Below are 22,305 nucleotides of genomic sequence, written 5' to 3'. Positions count from 1 at the left end.
CACAGTCAAGAAGAAACAGGCAAGGTGAACAGCTCTGTATCAAAGAAACTGAACTCATAGCAAAAAAGTTTCTGACAAAGAAAACTCCAGGTTCAAACGGTTTCATTAACAAATTCAAACATTTGTGGAAGAGATAGTACTACCCAACCTCTTGCAGAAAACAGAGAAGGGAAGAATCACCAAGTCATTTATGAGGTCAGCAACAACCAGATACCAAAACCAAACAAAGGAATTACAAAAGGAAAACTACAGACCAATATCCACTGCAAACATGGATGTAAAAAAATTAGAAAATTGAATCCACTGATGTATAAAAAAGATAATATATCACAATTGCTGAGGTTTATCTTGGGAATGCAAGGCCATGAATATATTTGAAAATCAGTCAATGTTATTCACCATATTTAAAGACTTAATAAGAAAACTACATGATCATTTCAACAGATGAAGAAAAATCATTTGACAAAATTCAACTTCCATTCATTATAAAAACTTTACATTACCAAACTAGGCAATGTAAAGAATTTCTTTAATGTGATAAGACATCTACAAAAAACCTATAGTGAACATCGTACTTAATGGCAAAAGGTTGATTTTTTTTCCTTCAAAGATCAAGAACATATTCAGAATGTCTACACTCAACTCTCTCATTAAACATTGTATAGGAATGCTTATTCCTATACATTAGGACAGGAATGAAGAAGGCATTAAGACTGGAAAAGAAAAATGAAACCATCCTTATTTGCAGATGACAATTTTCTACATAAAAAATCCTACAGGGGCGCCTGGGTGGCTCAGTCAGTTAAGCATCTGACTTTGGCTCAGGTCATGATCTCGCGGTCCGTGAGTTCGAGCCCCGCGTCAGGCTCTGTGCTGACAGCTCAGAGCCTGGAACCTGTTTCAGATTCTGTGTCTCCCTCTCTCTCTGACCCTCCCCCATTCATGCTGTCTCTCCCTGTCTCAAAAATAAATAAACGTTAAAAAAAAAAAATCCTACAGAATAAAAAAAAAAAAAAAACAACACAACAAACCCCTAGAATAAGTTGTGCAGATTTGTAGGATTTAAGATCAACAATATATATATATATGTATATTATATACACACACATAATATATATATTATATATTATATATACATATATATTATGTATATAATATACATATATATGACAATTTTTATAATCTACCAATAAATAACTAAAATTAGAAATTTTTAAAAAGCATCATTTACAATAAATAGCACCAAAAATATTTAGGCTCTACATCCCTAAATATAGATCATGTGCAGGATCTATATGCCCAAAACTATAAAAGACTAGTGAAAAATCAAATGTGTTCATGAATTGTTAACACTCAGTACACTGTTAATAGTTCAGTTTTCCTCAAAGTGCTACAGATTCAAAGAAATCAAAATCAAAATTCCAGTGAGAATTTTTTTTGGTAGATACAGCTGATTTGCAATTTTATATGGAAAAGGAAAGGAACTAGAAAAGGCAAAACAATTTTGAAAAAGAACAAATTTGAATTCGCAACTGCTCTTTTTCAAGGTTTACTATAAAGCTACAGCAATTAAGACTGTGTTATTTTCAAAAGCATAAACACACAGATCAATGTAACAGAATTGACAGTCCAGAAATAGATTCATACAAATATGATCAACTGATTTTTTATAAAAAATGCAAAGGCAACAGAAGAAGAAAGGACTCTTTTCAACAAATGGTGCTGGAAAAGCTGGACTTGCATATTTAAAAAAATTAACTTCAACCCATACCTCACCTCCTGTAAAAATAAATCAGAAGGGTCAGACTTTGGGTACCTGAATGGCTCAGTCCATAGAGCATGCTACTCTGGATCTCAGGGTTGTGAGTTCAAGCCTCATGCTGGGCGCAGGGCTCACAATTTCAGATTTGATTTATATTCATTTTTCGTATTTGATTCATATTTTATTTTTACTTCTCTTTTTTAAATGAAAGGGCCCTCTCAGTGCTGGACCTTTCATTTTTTTTTTTATTTATTTTGAGAGAGAGGGGGCGGGGGGAAAGAGAGAGAGAGAGAGAGTGTGAACGAGCAGGGATGGGGCTGAGAGAGAGGGAGAAAGAAAATCCCAAGCAGGCTCTGCACCGACTCAGGGTTCTATCCCACAACCTTGGGATCATGAGCTGAGCTGAAATGAAGAGCCGGAAGCCTAAGCAACTGAGCTACCCAGGTGTCCCTAGATTTCTATTTTAGAACAAAAATTATAAAAGCATTGTTCTACAAATGGAAGAGGGAATATAATAACAATTGCAAAGCAACCTGAATTGGGGGAAAAGGAGTGTAAAATCTTACTAGGATTATCCACGTACATAATGTCTTTGGCTCTAACATTGACATTCCATTATACTGATTTCCCTGTATAACAAAATGTGAATTCTTTAGAAATGAATTAGCAGATGTTTATGCTAACAGATTATTTGGAATACAGGTTGTTTCAGATCACTTCAGCAGTTAAAGGTAGTCTCAAGTCCAGAGAGAAACTAATAAGGTACATCGCAAAACAGGGTTTAACTTTCAAAGCACCACTTTATACAAAAGAGCTAGCCAGGAATAGAGGCTCTACAATCAGACAAACCTGAGTACAGACTCCAGCTCTGTCGCTTACTAGTTGTATGGACCTGCACAATTCATTCACTCTTGGTTATACCATCTGATATTGGAGAGAACAATGCAGATCTCACAACACTGCTACTAGTTCCTAGCACAGAGGTGGTGGCTACTATATTGTTATAAAGATTTTTCCTTAGCATCTTCCTTAAAATAGTTCACATGAGGCAGAGCTTCTTAAATCAGTTCCTCCAAATGTTCATTTAACTACAGAGTAAAGTGAAAGCACACCCAAAGATTTGGGTATAGTCTGAAGCCAACACAAAAAATTTTTAATTTTACCTTAATGTGCATGTTACACATAGTATAATAATATTTAACAGCAAAATGTTAGTCTTCATGTAAAATTGACATACCAAGAAAATATGCCAGTTACTACTACAACAGGGCCCCCAGTACAAATGCCTCATGTCCATAACCCACCTCAAGATGTCTCAGATTAGAGAACCCTGGATACACACTATGTAAATTATGTATCATGTGGTAAAAAGTCAAGAAAACACAGAAGTTCTCAACCTAAACCCCAAAACTTTCCTACAGGGAAGAAACATTAAAAAAAAAAAGTACCTAAAATACCTACCTATGCATTTTGTCCTGAAAATTTATTTGCAGACCTGCTTCAAGAAAGCTTAAAACCCATTCTGTCACCATAAAAATAAGAGTGGAAAGCCATTATTATGAATCCAAAATTTAAAACTTTACCTGCTTTCTTCTTTTTATCAGAAGTAGCATCCAAAGTAGTTAAGGTAGTAGAGGCGCTTTTATAAATATCATGACCACATACTCCAGGATCTTCTTCATCAGAAGAAAATGAAGATAAATGTTCCAAGTTTTTAAGTTCATTATCAACTTTTTCTGATGGACTGTTACCCCCAATTTCAGACACGGAAGGTGTGGGTGTTGTCGAAGAAGTCTTTGGAAGTGGTGGGGGACAAAATGTACGAACAGTCTGGGTCCCTGGTCGTCTAGTCCTGTTAGGCATTCGTACAGCAAGAGTGGAAAACTGCTGCTTGGGCCCAGATTTCAGAAAATCTAAGAAAGAGGCAATAAATCCTGTTTTGACTTCTGGCTGTTTTTCCTCTACTTCTTTGATCTTCTGTCTCATTTTTTCTTGATGCTGATAACCATCATGGCAGCTCTCTGAGGAAGGAGGAGTATATGGCAGATACACATCTGTTCCCCTTGGATTCTGGCGTTTGCCCTGGGCAGGTCTTTTCAGCTGTTTCTGATTACTGTTGTCTTCCTCTTTTGTTTGCCCCTTTCCAGTTTTTTTCTTCTGAAGGTTAAAATGCATTAATTCTTGATTTTCTTCTTCAATCTTGACACCGATGGCCTCCCCAGGTTGGGCCATGGCCAACAGTGCAAGTGTACTTCTAGCTGGGTTCACTGACACACTGCTGTCATCAGCGGTGAGCTCACTCTCTGATGTAGCACTTTCTCCACTTATACTTCTACTAGAAACAAACTCTTGGCTTCTGTTATTATTTAATGTACTATCCATAGGAACTTCGCTATCTTCTTCAGATTCATGATTGGTAGCAGACTGTTTCTTGAATGAGCCAGAACTTTGCTCCTGGACATCATGACTTGGTCCAACCACAGGTGAAATTACTTTAGATGCTTTATTTTGACCAGTTTCAATATGCTGTTGATCAAGAGTCATTTTTGACTGGAGGGTTGGTACTGGTGACAGGTTTACAGCAACTTGATTTCCATTTAAGGAAATATCATTTATATTCTGTGGCTTTCCTACTGCGGCTGTCACAGAGTTAAAATCTGAAGTCACATGCCCAACATCTAATGACTGCTGAAAATGAGATTTAGAATCACCATCTTCAACTGCCGGAATGGTTTCATTTGAAGTTGACTTGGAAAAATCAGAAGGAGTAACCCCACAAGCTGCTGCTGTAGCTGCTAAGATATCATCTACATTTGATAAAATATTTCTCTCATCACTGAGAAGCATTGCCTCTGGGAAACACATTGATCCAAGAGAAACAAAATGATTCTTTGAATCATGTTGACTTGTTTCACTAAAATGGCCCTTAGCTGTTAGATGTTGTTGTAATGGTTTTGAAGACTCAGAGAGGTCCATTTTCATAATTTCAGAAGTTTGAGGATGGAGCTGCTGCTGAGAATGATCACCATTGCTCTGAATAATATGACCATCCATTTGAAGGAAAGGATGTACTATTTGTTGAGGGCTTTGAACACGCTGTACTTGTAAAGATGCCTTTACTTGTCCTAAACCTGCCTGCAGTATTGACTGCTGAAGAATTTGTAAATCACAGGCAGAATCTAAAAGGACCTGTGTGTTAGGAAGAGATGCCTGATGGCCATGCCCTAAAGCATGATTTGGAATTTGAATCTGAGATGAGGCATTAATTATTTGATCATGTTGCTCCTGGACCTTGGCTTCATGTACCTTATGTATAAGAGAATGCTGCGGGTTGAGGTCTTTAGTATTCAACCTTATTTGTGGAGTTTGCATTAAATTAGTTGCCTTCTTAATATCAAGGGTTGCTGCACTGACTTGGCCAATTTGTTGGGTAAGCTGTGTCACTGAACCAACCATGCTTTCTTCTTTTTTTGACCCTTGTAGAGCAATCCCAACAACCTGATCTTCAAGACGAGAATTACTTCTAATTACACTCTGAGAATACCTGTCATCTGCCTTTGACACCTTATAAGCCGATTCTTGAACATTAATTTCTCCATCTGACAGCCTTTGGGTTGATGACTCAAGAGACACTTGTGGCTGCAATACCTGCAACTCTTGCATTGGAAAATCCTCTTCTTGCTTTGAAGATGTATACACAGTTGAATCAAGTTTTCTTTCAGCATAAGACTTTGGATCAGGGGAAGGTATGTTATTCTGTAATGTCTGACAGTGAGTAGAGGATGCAAAAGATGATGACTGGGCAGCAGGCAAAAACTTTTGGGACTGGGGAGATGATGACCCTTGAGTCTGAGCATTCTGGGAAGAATGCATGGAAATATAATTCTGGGTTGGGCTAGAATCTGGCAAATTCTGAGCCCGAGTGGCAGAAGAGTAAGAAAGAGAAGGGGCTGTTAATGTTAGAGACTGCCCTGAAGCATAGCTTTCTGAAGGACTAACAACTGATAACACCTGTGACTGAGATGAATAACTAACCTGTGTCTGGCTAACTGGTGGTAAACCCTGAGAATGACTAGATGAATAACTTTGAGACTGACTAACTGAAGACAGATCTCTTGTTTGGGCAGGGTAATTCTCATTTGTAACTGAAGATAATACTTCTTGTTGATTAGAAGAATAATTAAGTGTCTGATTTTCAGAAGTTATAGTCTGAGATGATCCAGAAAAAGTCAATGTTTTATATAAGGATGGCAACTTCTCAACTTTGTTGGACCTATAAACCTGTGAATGAACAATAGATGGCACATTATGTGGCTGTACTAAACCATAATTTTGGGACTGACTAACTGATAAAAGGCTTGGTAGCTGCGCTGTAGAATAAATTTGTGCTTGGCCCGATATTACAGAACTCTGGTTATGTAAAGGTTTGGAATAGCTTAATGTTTGCACAGGAGGAATTACACTTTGAGGTTTGGGGGTCTTAGTTGATGCTAGTGGTTGTTTTGTAGAACAGCTTTTTACTTTTGTAGCAGATGGAGGAAACCCTGATGATGGAATTGTAGATGAGTAAGACTGAGCAAGTTCCACTGACACCTGGGAGGTCTTCTGTTGTAATCCTCCATTGCTCACCTGAGTAGAATCTCCAACTGGGCTACAGGATAAAGATGACTGCCTACTTGTTTCCTGAAAATTAACCACACTTGCATTTGACAGATAGCTATGTAAGGAATGCTGTGAACCAGTCAGTTGTGCCTGAATAGACTGGGTACCTGAAGGCCGCTGATGGTGTTTAATAACACTACATTCTCGAAGAAGAGCTCTTTCAATGGAAGCAGTAGAACTAGTAAAGAGAGTTGAACTGTAGGCTTGAGGAGTTTGCTGGGCTCCCCCAAGTGCTGAAGGCAACAAACTAAATTGAGGTTGTAAAAGATGGGGTGCAGACTCTTGCGCTGAGCGATACGTTGAAGACTGAGGTGGTATGCTGTTACTTAACGCAGAACTGCCCAGGCGCTCAAATGCCAAAGCAGTTGGAACAGTTCCCTGGGAAGTCTTGATTTGTAGCAGAGGGTCATGAGGATTTAAAATTCCATTTGATGTAGTGTTAAAAGACGAATCCTGAAGCACCAAAGGTGAGGTGGTAGCAAAGTTTCTATTGCTGAAGGTGGTGGGATGCTGATAAGCAGAGAGGGCAGAGGGTGGAAGTGTTCCAGTGGTTGGCAAAGGTCCAGTAACAAACAGCTCAGTTGCTGCTGAGGAATGCATACCTGTGAAGAGAAAACATAAAGAACTTTAAGCAATCACAGCACACACACACACACACACACGCACACGTTTTTACAGTAGAGACTTACGTACCCATAACCCATTATAATCTCTGTAAGGGTGAAGGGGCGGGGGAAAAAATCTCTGTAAGACTGAAAAGCCTGATAAGCTAGTTCTACATGTAAATTTAAAAAATTACATTTCAAGACAGCTAGCTTTCTTAAAAGCAAAAACAAAGTTACAAAGGTATTAGCAATTTGTATCTATAATTGTTATAGAAATGAGTTTATAGTTAGATAATGCCATCTGAAAATTAAGAAACCAGTAAAAATGTACACAATCTCTAGTGATTAATTTATCCTGAAATCTCAATGCAATAGCAACAAACTAAAATGTTCATAACATTAAAATGAAAACTAAACTCTCTACATTTAACATGATAAATAAATCTAAAAATAAACAGTGAGGTTAACCCTGCAATTTCCTTTATCAAAATATATAAATTTTAAAAATCTCTTGGATTCCAAATTTTGGTTTTCTATGAACAACTTCCAATGACAATAGATGTGTGCTTATTATACAAGGCTGATCAGAAATTAATAAAGTATTATCAATAAGATTATTAACATTTCAAGAAACCATTCTAGCCACATATAGTAAAGTGAAAACATATACTCTTATGATCTAAAAATTCTACTTCTAGAAATTTATCATATAGCAATACATGGACACGATGATATCTATACAAGGTACTTTCTTATAGTTATTGTCTGTAAGAAGTAGAAACAACCCGTATGTATACCAACATGGAATGATCAAATAATTATGGCATATCCTATTAATACTATTGCTACAAACCCTGAGTACATGAATATAGATGTTTTGATATACAAAGATATCAAAGAACTGTTAACTCTTCTCTACAAAAGTGGGAATGTAGTTAGGAAGTATCACTTTCCATTTCATATAACTTTTTTGTTGTTTCCATGTTTTTTGTGAGCTTCCATTAAAATTTTGTTGTTTATTTTAGAAAAATAGGGGGAAAAAAGATTCTCTGGCCCTTTCAAAAACCTTTTTCTCTCACTTCTTCCCATTAAATGTCAAAAAATATTGCTACTACAAAGACAGAAAAGTAATCTAGTTATACTTAAAAGAATAAACATTTAGTATTAGTGTTTAAAATAATATAATCATAGAAATTGGAATAGAAAGCCTAACTGATTATGTGTAATGTACAGTTATTCCAGGGAGCAAAAAAGGAAGAAGCTACTTTGTTTCTTAATATTCTCCTTTATTTCACATTAAAACATTAATTATCTCCTTGGAAGCAGAAAAAAAACTGCTAAATTGAGGAGCTCTATTAATGGAATTATATCAGAATAGTAAAGTATTATTTCCTATAGCTATTATTTAAAAATATCTCTTTGGGGCACCTGGGTGGCTCAGTTGGTTGAGTATCTGACTTTGGCTCGGGTCATGACAGGTTCCTCAGTTCCAGCCCTGCATCAGGTTCGCTGCTATCAGCCCAGAGCCTGCTTGGGATCCTCTGTCCCCCTCTCTCCCCCGCTCACACTCTCCCTCAAAAAAATATAAACATTTAAAAAATAAAACATCTCCTCAAATAATAAGATGACATGTCTTATTATTTAAAACAAAGCCTTTAAAAAAAAAAACACCTAACTTTCCTGTCACCCTGAGAAAAGTAAAAACATACACATAATTTTGGGGGAGAAATAAGTGAAAAATGGAATGTATATATAAACAGGGAAAATATAATATCAGCTTGTAATGTCCACTACAGTTTAATTAATGTCAGACTAAATTCCTCATCTGTATGAATAAAGGACTAGACAAGATAATCTAAGGCCCCTCTAATTCTATGGAATATCAGATAATTCAAATAAACTGATTTAAATAACTTACCTAGAAAATTTCAAGCTTGTACATTTTGAGAGTAATTCAGAACTTTAAATAAATAGTGATTTAATCTGTTCAATTCTGGATAACTTTACATTAAACTCTAATGATGAAATCAGTCTCAAGATTGTTTTTTACTGTATCATCTACTCAACCTGAAGTCACTAAGATAAATGAATTTAATCGTTCACCAAAAACCAAAAAAGATAAATATGTGAGGTGATAGATGTGTTAATTAATCAACTGAGGGGTAATTCTTTCACAATGTATGGTGAATCACAACGTACACTTTAAACATATTATAATTTTATGTATCAATTATACTTCAATAAAGCTGAAATGGAAAAATAAAAGAAAATTTAATTTTTGCTTTTATTAAGTAGACAAGTAGCTACATAAACTGCCAGATAGGAACTTTATACCTAGGGTTTATCTTCAATAATTATCTATCTTCTTCAATCTGTTAAGTTTTCACCAAAGTGACAAATCTGAGTTTCGTCCAACTTAAAATTGTGAAAAATTCCAGGTTTTAAATTTCACCGGAAAACCAGTAATTACTCTCAGCTACACTATATAATGACAAGGCCATAAAAATTTTTATCAGTATTTTTTCTGGACTTATAAGTTCTGAAAACAAGAGTGCCCGGATGCCTCAGCTGGTTAAGCATCTGACTCTTGATCCTGGCTTGGGCCATGATCTCATGGTTCCTTGGGAGTCTCTCTCTGCTCCTCCCCCACTCATGCTTTCTCTGAAAATAAATAAATAAACTTCAAAAAAAATTGTGAAAACAAAGAATCACCTGTCTGCCAGGATGGAGCCCTGAATTGTGGTAAAAGAGTAGTTCCTGAAGAAGCAGCCTGAGCAGTTCGGGATTCAACAGCAGAGAGAAAATTCATCACTGAAGATTCTTTAGTGTTAGTGCTGGCACTGTTCACACTAGTATCAAATATTCCAGAAAGACCTATGTTTGAAGATAAAATATGTCACAAAGTAAAATATTTAATAATACAAAAGTATATTTCTGTTCATATTTAATTAATTTACCTATTTTTTTTGAGAGACAGAGAGAGTGTACCTGGGAGCAGGGGCAGGAGGAAAGAGAGAATCCCAAGCAGGCTCCATGCTCAGTATGGAGCCCTTGGAACCTGACGCAGGGCTTGATCCCATGATTCTGGGACCATGACCTGAGCTGAAATCAAGAGTTGAATGCTCAACTGACTGAGCCACCCAGGTGCCCCCAGAGAGTCCTTTTTAAAATAAAAACAGGGGGGTGCTTTGGTGGCTCAGTTGGTTAAGCGTCTGACTCTTTGATTTTGGCTCAGGTCTTGACCTTGCTCGTGAGACTGAGCCTGGCATAGGGTTCCATGCTGACAGCACAAAGCCTGTTTGGGATTCTCTCTCTCCTCTCTCTCTGCCCCTCCCCCCACTCATGCACTCTTGCACTGTCTCAAATGTTTTAAAATAAATAAATAAAAAAGAATCCCTGAAATTTAAGGCCAAAACCTCTACAACCCTAAACTGTTTTATTTTGAAATAGCAAACACACATGAATTTGATGAAGCATGGTTACAATATAAAATCTACAAAAATCAGCGTGCCTGGATGGCTCAGTTGGTTAAGCATCTAACTTCAGAAGCTCAGGTTATGATCTCACAGCTCATGAGTTATAGCCCTGCATTGGGCTCTGTGCTGACATCTCGGAACCTGGGGCCTGTTTCAGATTCTGTGTCTTCCCCTCTTTCTGCCCCTCCCCTGCTTGTGCTTTGTCTCTCAAAAAAAAAAAAAAAAAAAAAAAGGTGGAAAAAAGTTAAAAAAAAAATCTACAAGGATTGGGAAGATCTCCCAATTAATTATATAGATATTCCCTATCAGTAAAAGACAAAGCTTTTAATTTCATTTTCACTTTTCCCACAGCTCCATTATTTTCTGCCCACATTCATAACCCAAAATATGAAAACTGATTTTTGTTCTTATTCACTAAACGTAGCCAGATTAATTTTACAAGAGCATTTTTACCAGTTGGCTGAGGTGTGGCAGCATATCCAGGAAGCTGATGGGAGGCTGCAAAAGTCTGTCTCTGAAGGAGATCTGTTTCAGAGTGTGAGGGATGTCCTTCTTCATAGCTTAAACTAGAGGATAATAAAAATAAGTGACCAAAAACACAGCTCAAACCATATGATCAAAAAATTTCTAGGAGAGCAATTATCAAAAGTAGCAAAAGTCTCTGACTAAATTCAATAGATTTGATTAATAGATCAAATACGGTCTGACAATACTGTCAAAATGGGGAAATATATTGAAGATATACTAGGAAGAAAAATGATACACAGTATATTCCTTAATTTAACTTTACTTCCTTTTACTGGGAGAGAAATAACATGGTACAGTGGGAAGAGCAATAGCCTGGAAAACAGGGCAGCTGAATTCATTATACAACCTCTACCACCTGCTTACAGTATCATTTGAATAAAAGACTTAATGTCAGACTGAATTCTTCATCTGTATGAATACAGAATTAGAGAAGATGATCTAAGGTCCCTCTAATTCTACCATTCTATGGAGTATCAGATAATTCAAATAAACTGATAATTAAATAGCTCACCTAGACAATTTCAAGCTTGTACATATTGAGAGTAATTCAGAACAAGATATTTTTTATCCCCTTGACATTTATTTTGAATATTTTAAACCCAGAAAAGAATGGAAAGTCCAATAAAAATATTATACACCTGTTGCTTAAGACTCAATAATCATGAACATTGTGTTACCTTTGTTTTATTTTTCTCTACACACACACACACACACACACACACACATATACACACACACACACACACTTTTCTTTACATATATACACTTTTCTTTACTAAACCTTTCTTTTTTTACTAAACCACTTGAAAATAACTTGCATAAGGACACTACATCTTTAAATACTTCAGCTGTATCTCCTAGGAATTGGTCATTCTCCTATACAGCTAATTATTATTATAATTATCATTATTAGACTTGAAAAAACTTAACAATTTGAGTCAATAACAGTATGTAATACAGAGGTCATATTCTAATTTCCCAATTGTTGCCTAAATGTTTGGGATTTTAAAGCTTTTCTATGTAGGATCCAATGAAAACCTCAAGAATTACACTTGCTGGGGTGTCTGGGCAGCTTAGTGGGTTAAGCCTCTGACTCTTGATTTCGGCTCAGGTCATGATCTCATGGTTCATAAGGTTAAGCCCCACGTCAGGCTCTGTGCTAACAGCACGGAACCTGCTTGGGATTCTTCCTCTCCCTCTCTCTCTCCCCCTCACCTGCTCACACTCACATGTATGTGCACACTCTCTCTCAAAATAAACTTTTTTTAAAAAAAGGAGAATTACACTTAACTATTTCTCTTTAAATTTAGAACAATGCCTCTACCCTGCCTCTAATCCCAGATCCCTTTTGTCTTGATGTCATGACATAGACTTGTTGAGGAAAACAAGTCAGCTGAATGTAGACTATCCCAAATTCTGACTTTAAAGGATACCTCATGAGAAGTGCATAAACGATATTTTGTACTTCATATTGCCTCATATGAAGATACACATAATGTCAGTTTGTCTCATTGTTGGTGATACTAATCTTAAAGTGGGTAAGGTACATGTCAGATCTCTCCAGGTAGTTATTTTTTCTCCTTTGAAATGCAATTGGGAAATGTTACTTAAGACTTAGTAAATACCTTATTCCCAAAAGCAAAGGTTTCAGACATCATCCATCTTTAATTAAATTACCACCTTGGAGATTGGAAATGGTAGTTTTCTAATTACATCATTCCTTTAATATTTAAAAGTATTCTTCTGTAAAATAAAAATCAGCTTCCCCCCTTTTTCTCTCATGTACATACATATTTACTTATATTTTAATAATATTTTTCAAAAATGTAAACACCTTAACACTTTAAATATATCGCTGCAGACTTAAAAATTGAGGTACAGTTGACATATTATATTAGTGTCAGGTGTACAGCATAGTGATTCAACAATTATATACATTATGGAATGCTAACCATGATACATGTAGTTGCCACCTATCTCCTATAACATGATTATAATATTATTGACTATACCCCTGCTATCAACATTTGTATATGTCTTTCATGGACATATGTTTTCATTTCTCTTAAGTTAAATAGCTAGGAGTGGAATTACAGGGTCATAACGTAGGGGTATGTACTACTTTACATTACCATGTAAGGTAATATATCAAATTTCCATTTTTACTTTTTTTTAAATTTTTTAATGTTTATTTTTGAGAGAGAGACAGAGCACGAGCAGGGGAGGAGCAGAGAGAGAGAGACACACACAGAATCTGAAGCAGGCTCCAGGCTCTGAGCTGTCAGCACAGAGCCTGATGTGGGGTTTGAAGTCACAAACCGTGAGATCATGATCTGAGCCAAAGCCGGACGCTCAACCGACTGAGCCACCCAGGCGCCCATTTTTACTTTGCAACCTTTTCACCACATGATATTTTTAGTCTTCTTAATTTTAGTCATTCTAGTAGGTATAGTGGTATCTCACCACAGCATAATTTGCATTTCCTAATAACAAATGATGACGAGCATCTTTTTATATGCTAACAGGCTATTCTTTCAGCTCCTCTTGTAAAGTTCGTTCTGAATTTTTGCCTTTAAAAAAATTCAGGTTGTTAGCACTTTTCTTATATTCTGGATCTACCTTTTTTGTCAGATATATGTATTGTGAATGCTTTCTTCCAGTCTGATGGTCTCCTTTATACTTTCTAGTGTCTTTCTTTTTTTAATGTTTGTTTTTGAGAGAGAGAGAGAGAGAGAGAGAGAGAGAGCGAGCATGTGCATGAGCAGAGGAGGGGCAGAGAGAGCAGGGGCAGAGGATCTGAAGAGGGCTCCGCACTGACAGCAGTAAGCCTGATGCTGGGCTGGATCTCATGAACCGTTGAGATCACAACCCGGGTTGAAGTTGGATGCTCAACCAACAGAGCCACCCAGGTGCCCTCTAGTGTCTTTCAGTAAAAGGTTTTCATCAGTTTTGTGGTAAAAGCACTTAACAACAGATCTACCCACTTAGCCAAGTGTGAAATACAGTAGTATTAACTATGTTGTACAGCAGAGCTCTAGAGCTTATTCATCTTGAATAACTGAAACTCTATATTCTTTGAACAACTCCCCAATTCTCCCTTCCTCTAGTCTCTGGCAACCACATTCCTATTCTCTGCTTCTGAGTTTGACTAACAAGGTTTTAATATTTGATCAACCTGAATTATATTTTTTTCTATAAAGTCAGTGCTTTCAGTATCCTGTCACTAATATATTCACCCATATTTTCTTTAAGTTTTAAAGTGTTAGCTTTTTTTTTTTAAGTATTAGCTTTTATATTTAGGTGTATCAAATCATTTTGAGATAAATTTTGTAAGGTAAGGGTAAAGGTTCATTTTCTAAATTTCTTCAAAAATTAAGGCATAATTTGCATACAATAAAATTCACCCTTTCTAGTGTACAGGTCAGTGAGTTTGAAAAAATATGTAAATACTGCAAAAACTAAGGGAGAGCACAGTCCTAGCATTATAAAAGATTCCCCCATGCCCAACTATGGTTAGATCCTCCCACCATCTCCCTAGGATCTATTCTCTGTTCTTATAGTTTTCCCTTGCCCAAAATGTCAAATGAATAGAGTAATTTAACATGTTGTGTAGCCTTTTGTGTCTGGCTACTTTCAGTTAGCTTAATGCCTCTGAGATTCATCCATGTTTTTATTTATACCAGTAATTCATTACATTTTATAGCTGAGCAGCATTCCATTATGTGGATGCATCAGAGGTTAGTGCTTGTTTTACATCCATTTATCACTTTAAGGACCTTCGGGTTCCTTCCTGTTTTTGGCAGTTATGAATAAAGTTGTCACACACCTGTGTATGTTTCTGTGTGAACACAAGTTTTCATTTCACTTGACTAAACACATAGGAGGGGGATGGCTGGTATGGTAATAAGGTAATGTTGAACTTTAGAGAAACTGCTTGTTTTCCAAAGTAGCTATCCTTTTTCTCATATCCCTAGTACTGTATGTCTGGTCTATGGCTCTGCATCCTCACTGGCACTAAGTATTACCAATTTGTAAGTTGCTTCTTTTCTTTTTAAAAATTTTAGCCATTCTAGGGGCGCCTGGGTGGCTCAGTTAGGCGTCTGACTCTTGGTTTCAGCTCGGGTCATGAGCTCATGTGATTCATGAATTCAAGTCCCACGTCAGGCTCTGTGCTGACAGCATGGAGCCTGCTTGGGATCCTCTGTCTCCCTCTCTCTCTGCCCCTACCCTGTTCTCTCTCTCGCTCAAAAGTAAATAAACTTAAAAATTTTTTTAAATATAAAAACAAAGTTTAGCCATTCTAATTGGTGTGCAATAGTACCTCACTGTGATTTTAATTTGCATTTCCTTACTAACAATGTTTAGCATCATTTGCTCATCTAACATGCAGAAATCTTTGGTAAAATATCTACTCAAATCTTTTGCCTGATATCATCAAATCCTTGGTGAGATATACGTTTTGAAAATAATTTCTCCCACTCTGTGGCTTTCATCCATCCTCATAATAATGTAGTTAGAAGAAGAGAACCATTTTTAAATGATTTTTTTTAGGATTTTATTTTTAAGTAATCTCTACACCCAGCGTGGGGCTCAAACTCACAACACTGAGATCAAAAGTCACATGCTCCACTGACTGAGTCAGCCATATGCCCCTATGAATTGTATTTTTGCTATTGTTGCTAAGAGATCTTTGCCTAATCCACTATCTCAAAGATTTTCTCCTTTTTCCTCTTGAAGGAAGGTTTGTTTCCTTCTGAAGTTTTATGGTATTACTTTTTCCATTTAAGTCTGATTCATTTGGAGTTAATTTTTTGTACATGGTGTGAGGTTAAGGCTTGAGATTCATTTTTTTTTTTAAATTTGGATATGCAATTATCCCAGTACTATATATTGAAAAAAATTATTCTTTACCCATTGAATTGCTTTGGCATCTCTTCTTTAAAAAAACTAGCCATATATTTGTGGTTCTATTCTTATCTATTCTGTTACATCAATGTGTCTGTTCTTAGGCCAATAAAACACAGCCTGGTAAATGATTCATTCAGGTTGGACAAATCTTCCAATTTTGTTCTTTTTCACAACTATTTTGGGTATGCCAGGTATTCCCATATAAATTTTTGAGTCAGCTTGTCAACTTCTACAAAAAACATTGTACTGAATCTATATATGACTTTCAGAAAAACCACCACCTTAGAAATACTGAGGACTCTAATCCAGGAGTATATCTATTTATTTAGGTCTTTAATTTCTCTCTGCAGTCTTCTGTAGTGTTTAGTGCATAATTCTTGTAAGTATTTTGTTAAATTTTTTACAAGTTTCTTTTTTAAGTGTATTTATTTTGAGAGAAAGAGCACGCGCACATGAGTGTGATAGGAGCAGAAAGAGAGGGAGCGAGAATTCCAAGCAGGCTCTGGGCTGTCAGTGCAGAGCCCAACATGGGGGTTGAACTAACGAACCAGGAGATCGTGACCTGAGCCGAAGTCAAGAACTGGATGCTTAACCGACTGAGCCACTCAGGCACCCCAGTATTTTGTTAAATTTATCCCTAAGTATCTCATTTTTGTTATGTTGTTCTAGATGTTTTTTAATTATAGCTTTATTGATATGTAATTCACATACCATAAAGGTCATCCTTTTAAAGTGTACAAATCAGTGCTTTTTAAGAATATTCAGAGTTGTGCAACCAGAACCATAATCTAACTTTAGAATATTTTCACTGCCTCAAAAATAAACCTGTACCCATTATCATTCCACATATCCCCTGGCACCCAGCCCCAGGCGATCACTGATCTACTTTTGTCTCTATGGATTTGCCCTACTCAAAGTATTTCACAAAAATGGAATCATACTATACCTGGCCTTTTGCAACTAGCTTCTTTCACTTAACACAATGTTTCCACGGTTCATCCCATGTTACAACATCTATATATCAGTACTTCATTTATGGCTGCATAATATCTCATTTTATAGATACACATTTTATTTAGCCACTTAACAGTTGATGGACATTTAGGGTGTTTCCACTGTTTGGCTATTATGAATCATGCTCCTAGGAACATTCATGTACAAGTTTTTGTGTGGATGTATGTTCTTCTCTTGGGTGTATACCTAGGAGTTGAATTTTTGAGTCATATTGCAACTCAAATATGTTCAACATTTTGAAGAATGGCCAACCAAAATAGTGGTACCATTTTACATTCCCACCAGCAATGGTTAAGGGTTATAATTTCTCAACATCTTTGCTGACACTTCTTAACAGCCTGTGTTTTTATTATAATAGCTATCCTAGTAGGTATAAAATAGTATCTCATTGTGGTTTTGATTTGCATTTACCTAATGATGTTGAACATCTTTATGCTTCCTGACCATCTGTATTTCTTCTTTGAACAAATGTCTATTCCAATCCTTTGCCCACTTTAAAATTGGGTTGTTGTTGTTTTTTAAATCAAGGTGTAAGAAGAATTCCTTGTACACTCTGGATACAAGTACCTGACAAATACATGATATTTAAATATTGTTTCCCATTCTGTAAGTTATCTTTTCACTTTCTTGATGGTGTAATCTGCAGCCTGAAAGTTTTTTTGTTTTTTTTTAATTTTTATTTTTTATTTTGTTTTATTTTATTTTTTAGATTTTTTAAAGTAATCTCCACACCTAACATGGGGTCAAACTTACAACTTCAAGATCAAGAGTCGTATGCTCCACCGACTAAGTCAGCCAGGTGCCCTTGAAGCCCAAAAGTTTTAAAGTTTGAGTTTGTTGTTTTGTTTTGTTTTTTTTTTTCCTACACCAACATCCACTTCTCCAACTCTCTGGACACCAACTGGGTGACCATCCAACAATTCAGTTCAACCTTGTTGTGTTTTTTTTTAATGCTTTATTTATTTTTGAGAGAGAGGGCACAAGCAGGGGAGGGGGAAAGAGAGTGACAGAAGATATGAAGCAGGCTCTGCACTGACAGCAGCAAGCTGGACGACGCAGGGCTCAAACCCACAAAATGCAAGATCATGACCTAAGCCTAAGTTGGATGCTTAACCAACTGAGCCACCCAGGTGCCCCTTAAAATTTAAGTTTAAAATTAGATGCAGGTAAGAGCACCTGGGTGGTTCAGTCGGTTAAGCATCCAATTTTGGCTGGGGTCATGATCTCACAGTTCTTGGGCTCGAGCCATATGTTGGGTTCTGTGCTGACAGCTCGGAGTCCGGAGCCTGCTTTGGATTCTGTGTCTCCCTCTCTCTCTCTGACACTCTCCCGCTTCTGCTCTCTCTCTCAAAATTAAATAAACATTAAAAAAGTTAAAAATAATTAAATAAATAAAATTAGATGCAGTTCAATAGATTTTTTTGTCACTTGTGTTTTTGATGGCATATCTGAGAAACCATTACTTAACCAAGGTCCTAAAGATTTATTCCTATGTTTCCTCTAAGAGTTTTACAGTTTTAATTTTTCCATTTAGGTCTACAGTGCATTTTGAATTAATATTTGTACATACTATAAGGTAGGAGTCCAACTTTATTCTTTTGCTACTCATTTTGAATATAATTTGAAATTCTTTAATAATAAAAAACATGAATGAGCATTCATTGGCCAAAGTTGAAAGATTTTAACCCTGACAATAATCTGATAGTCACTGGTTTGTTGACATCACTTATTTTTTTAAATCTGTGTTTAAGTTTTTTTAGTAATCTCTACACCCAATGTGGGGCTCGAACTCATGATTCCAAGATTAAGAGTCACATGCTCTACTGACTGAGCCAGCGAGGAGCCCCAACAAAAGCCAGATTAAAAAAATTATCTTGGTAAAAAAATATGTCCCAAAACATGGTCAACAAATTCCCATATTTGAATCAATAAAAGATTTCCTTTGAATAAATATACATTTATTTAATATCGGACTTACCCTGGTATTGTCCTCCTAGCCCCCCAGGTCTGGATGGGTGGTACGGATAAAGACAGAGAATTTATACTATCCCCATATATAATCGAAAAATTACAGGAGCTAAGGCCTAGAGAAGAGGAAGGAGCCAACAGATAAGAGATGCAGTTGTTTTAATCTTCATATTCCCAGCCTAGCATAAACTTCAATCTTCTATCCCTTCTCCACACACTCAAAGTAGGGTAGACTCATTGTGGAAGATAAGAAGGATCAGAATTTTGCAAGGGAAGTATCATCTTCCTTCAGCTGTTGTCACTTTAAATGCCAAATTTTAAAAAAATGACATTTTCCTAAAAATTAAAATGAGCCAAAAGATTATTCAGTTACCACTCTCTACCTTAGGTCTGAACATTCTTTCCCTAAACTTAATTTTAATCTGTTTAACAAAGAAAATTAAGTTTTTTATTTATTTTTACTTTTACTTTGAGAGAGAGAGAGAGAGAGAGAGAGAGAGAGGGAGGGAGGGAGCGGGTGAGGGACAGAGGCAGAGGGAGAGAATTCCAAGCAGGCTCCACACTCAGCATGGAGCCCAGGGTGACCCTGGGAACCCAGGCACCCCAGGATCTCATATTTTACCTTCAAGGGAATCAAAAGCCTCTAAAGAATTTTAATCAGAGTTAAACAATTAAATTTGTATTTTAAAAGAGTGGTTTTTAACCAGGGGTGCCCATTAGCATCATCTGGTAGTTGTTGTTGTTCTTGTTGTTTTTCCTCCAAAATATACCTTTCTAGTTCTCACTTCCAGAAGTTATTTATTAATAGTTCTGAGACAGGACTCTGTAAGTCACTTTGAAAAATCTTAAATCGGGGCGCCTGGGTGGCGCAGTCGGTTAAGCGTCCGACTTCAGCCAGGTCACGATCTCGCGGTCCGTGAGTTCGAGCCCCGCGTCAGGCTCTGGGCTGATGGCTCGGAGCCTGGAGCCTGTTTCCGATTCTGTGTCTCCCTCTCTCTCTGCCCCTCCCCCGTTCATGCTCTGTCTCTCTCTGTCCCAAAAATAAAATAAAAAACGTTGAAAAAAAAATTTAAAAAAAAAAAAAAAAAAAAAAAAAAAAAAAAAGAAAAATCTTAAAGCAATGCTGCCATGTACTAGCAGTAAGAATCACCGTGTTAGAAAGACGATCTGATAAGCAGTGTGAAGAACAGAGGAAGCCTGTGGGGCACGTGGATGGCTCAGTCAGTTAAGTGTCCAATTCTTGGATGCTCAAGTGATGATCTCACAGTTTGTGAGATTGAGCCCAGTGTGGGCACTGTCAGTGAAGAGCCTGCTTGGGATTCTCTCTCTCCCTCTTACTGCCCCTCTCCAGCATATGCTCTCTCTCAAAATAAACAAGCAAACAAACAAACAAAAAGGACAGAGAAAGCCTGAAAGCAGGAAAGTCAAGATTCTACTGCAGAAATCCAAGTAAAAGGCTGTAAAGACAGAACAGTGGCCACAGATAGACATTTGAGAACTCTTAAAAACAAACAGAACTGACAAGGTTTGGCCAAAAAAGATTTGTGGGAAAAGTCAGAGGAATCATGAATGATAGTGAACCACCCATAAGGAACAGTTGTTCCTTGGAACAAATCCAACTGGAAGAGTTCAATTCTGGATGCATTAAGTTTGAGGTGAGGTGTTCTTAAGAGATAGAATGAGGAATAATCAAAAGTGGACTAATGAGGGGTGCCTGGATAGCTCAGTGGTTTAGCACCAACTTCAGCTCAGGTCATGATCCCATGGTTCGTTGAGTTCAAGCCCCATGTTGGGCTCTGTGCTGACAGCTCAGAGGCCAGGGCCTGCTTTGGATCCTGTGTCTTCCTATCTCTCTGCCCCTCCCCCACTTGTGCTCTGTCCCTCTCAAACATAAAATAAACATTAAAAAAATTTTTTTTTAAAGCAGACTAATGAACATTCCCATTTAAGACCCAGGAAAGAAGTCCAAGATGAAAATAAAAAATTGGGAATCATTACCAGTTGGGTATTTTTGAAGTCATGAAAGTGGGTGAAAATGCCCAAGAGTGTCTTACATGAGAAACAGGCTGAGGACAGAAGCTATGGGGATACTGCTTTTGGAGGATATAGTGATCAGGCAAAGTCTCCACAATATTAAACTATTCCTGTGCCAAACCAGAGGAAGAGAAGAGAAAAGTTATGCAAAGGCCTCAAGTAGGTAAGAGTTTGCTATTATAGAGAAGCTGAAAGAAGACTAACATGCTTTGAGTGTACTGAGGGAAGGGGACTGTAGCAGGAGCCTTATTTACCTGGAGGATTAACAGGCGGCCATGTAAAAGCCTTGTGGGCATAGTAAAGTTTGGATTTTATTCCAAGGGCAATGGTATGAGAGTGCCTAAATACATTTTTACAAGGTAACACTGGCTGCTGCTTCAAAACTCCCTCAGTTCTCAAACTAAAATTGAAAGCAAAGGGAATCCTAAAATCAAATACACCTTTCAGTGTCAACTCCTACCCTCATATACACATTATTTCCCAAATAGCTCCAAGTTTCACTAAAAGTTGCTTTAAAAATTAATGTTAAGGGATGAAGAGTTTAATGAATTTGGCTATAAACTGCTGAATAATTCCATTGTAATGTCCTTTAGTTGTAAAAAACAATGAAAATAACAGAGTTGTTGATGAGAAAACATAATCCTTTCCTTTGTACTCAACTTTGTAGAAAATCATAGAAGAGACAAATCTATGGGTTAAAAATGATGAACTTTCCAGGGTATCATTGGTTATAATTAAAAGGATAATCACAAATATTGACAAGAATGTGGAGAAACAGACCCCTATACATTGCTGGTGGGAATGTAAAATTGTATAGCCACTTTAGAAAACAATTTAGCAGTTTTTCAGAATGTTCAACACAGAATATCCAGAAGACCCAATAATTCCACTCCTAGGTGGAAAACAAAACATATGTTCAAATACTTTCATGCAAATGTTCACAGCAGCATTATTCACAAGAGCCAAAAAGTGAAAACAACCCATATATACAACAACTACTGAACGGATAAAATGAGCTATGTCTATGCAATAGAATACTACTCTGCTGTAAGTACTTATAGTACTGATTGATATATGCTACAACATGGATGAATCTCTAAAACAGTATGCTTAGTCAAAAAATCCAGAAACAAAGGAACATGCATTTTATTATTCCATTTATATGAAATGCCCAGAAAAGGCAAATCTAAAGAGACAGAAAATGGTATTAATGGTTACCAAGGGCTAGATAGGGGTGAAAATGGGAAGTGATTACAAATGTGCACAAGGTTTCTTTTTGGGGTAATGAAAAGGTTTGAAGATTAGATTGTTATGACACTGTAGTGATGTAAATATACTAAAAATCACT

At 36.7% G+C, this 22,305-nt stretch overlaps 1 protein-coding gene across 5 annotated transcripts in view; it reads right to left on the bottom strand.

Annotated features, from left to right (window-relative positions):
- Positions 1-22,305, bottom strand: part of QSER1 (glutamine and serine rich 1) — an 80,575-nt gene that overhangs the window by 33,781 nt on the left and 24,489 nt on the right. For all 5 annotated transcript variants that reach the window (XM_042904597.1, XM_042904600.1, XM_042904601.1 and 2 more), the window contains exons 3-5: positions 10,959-11,071; positions 9,742-9,903; positions 3,346-7,026 (exon numbers count right to left, since the gene is read on the bottom strand). In XM_042904597.1, coding sequence (XP_042760531.1) covers positions 3,346-7,026; positions 9,742-9,838 — 3,778 coding nt within the window. In that variant the 5' untranslated portion in view covers positions 9,839-9,903; positions 10,959-11,071. The remainder of the gene's footprint in view (positions 1-3,345; positions 7,027-9,741; positions 9,904-10,958; positions 11,072-22,305) is intronic.

Source organism: Panthera leo, chromosome D1 (genome assembly GCF_018350215.1).
Source record: "Panthera leo isolate Ple1 chromosome D1, P.leo_Ple1_pat1.1, whole genome shotgun sequence".
Taxonomy (NCBI): Eukaryota; Metazoa; Chordata; class Mammalia; order Carnivora; family Felidae; genus Panthera; species Panthera leo.
This window is presented reverse-complemented; position numbering and strand designations above follow the sequence as displayed.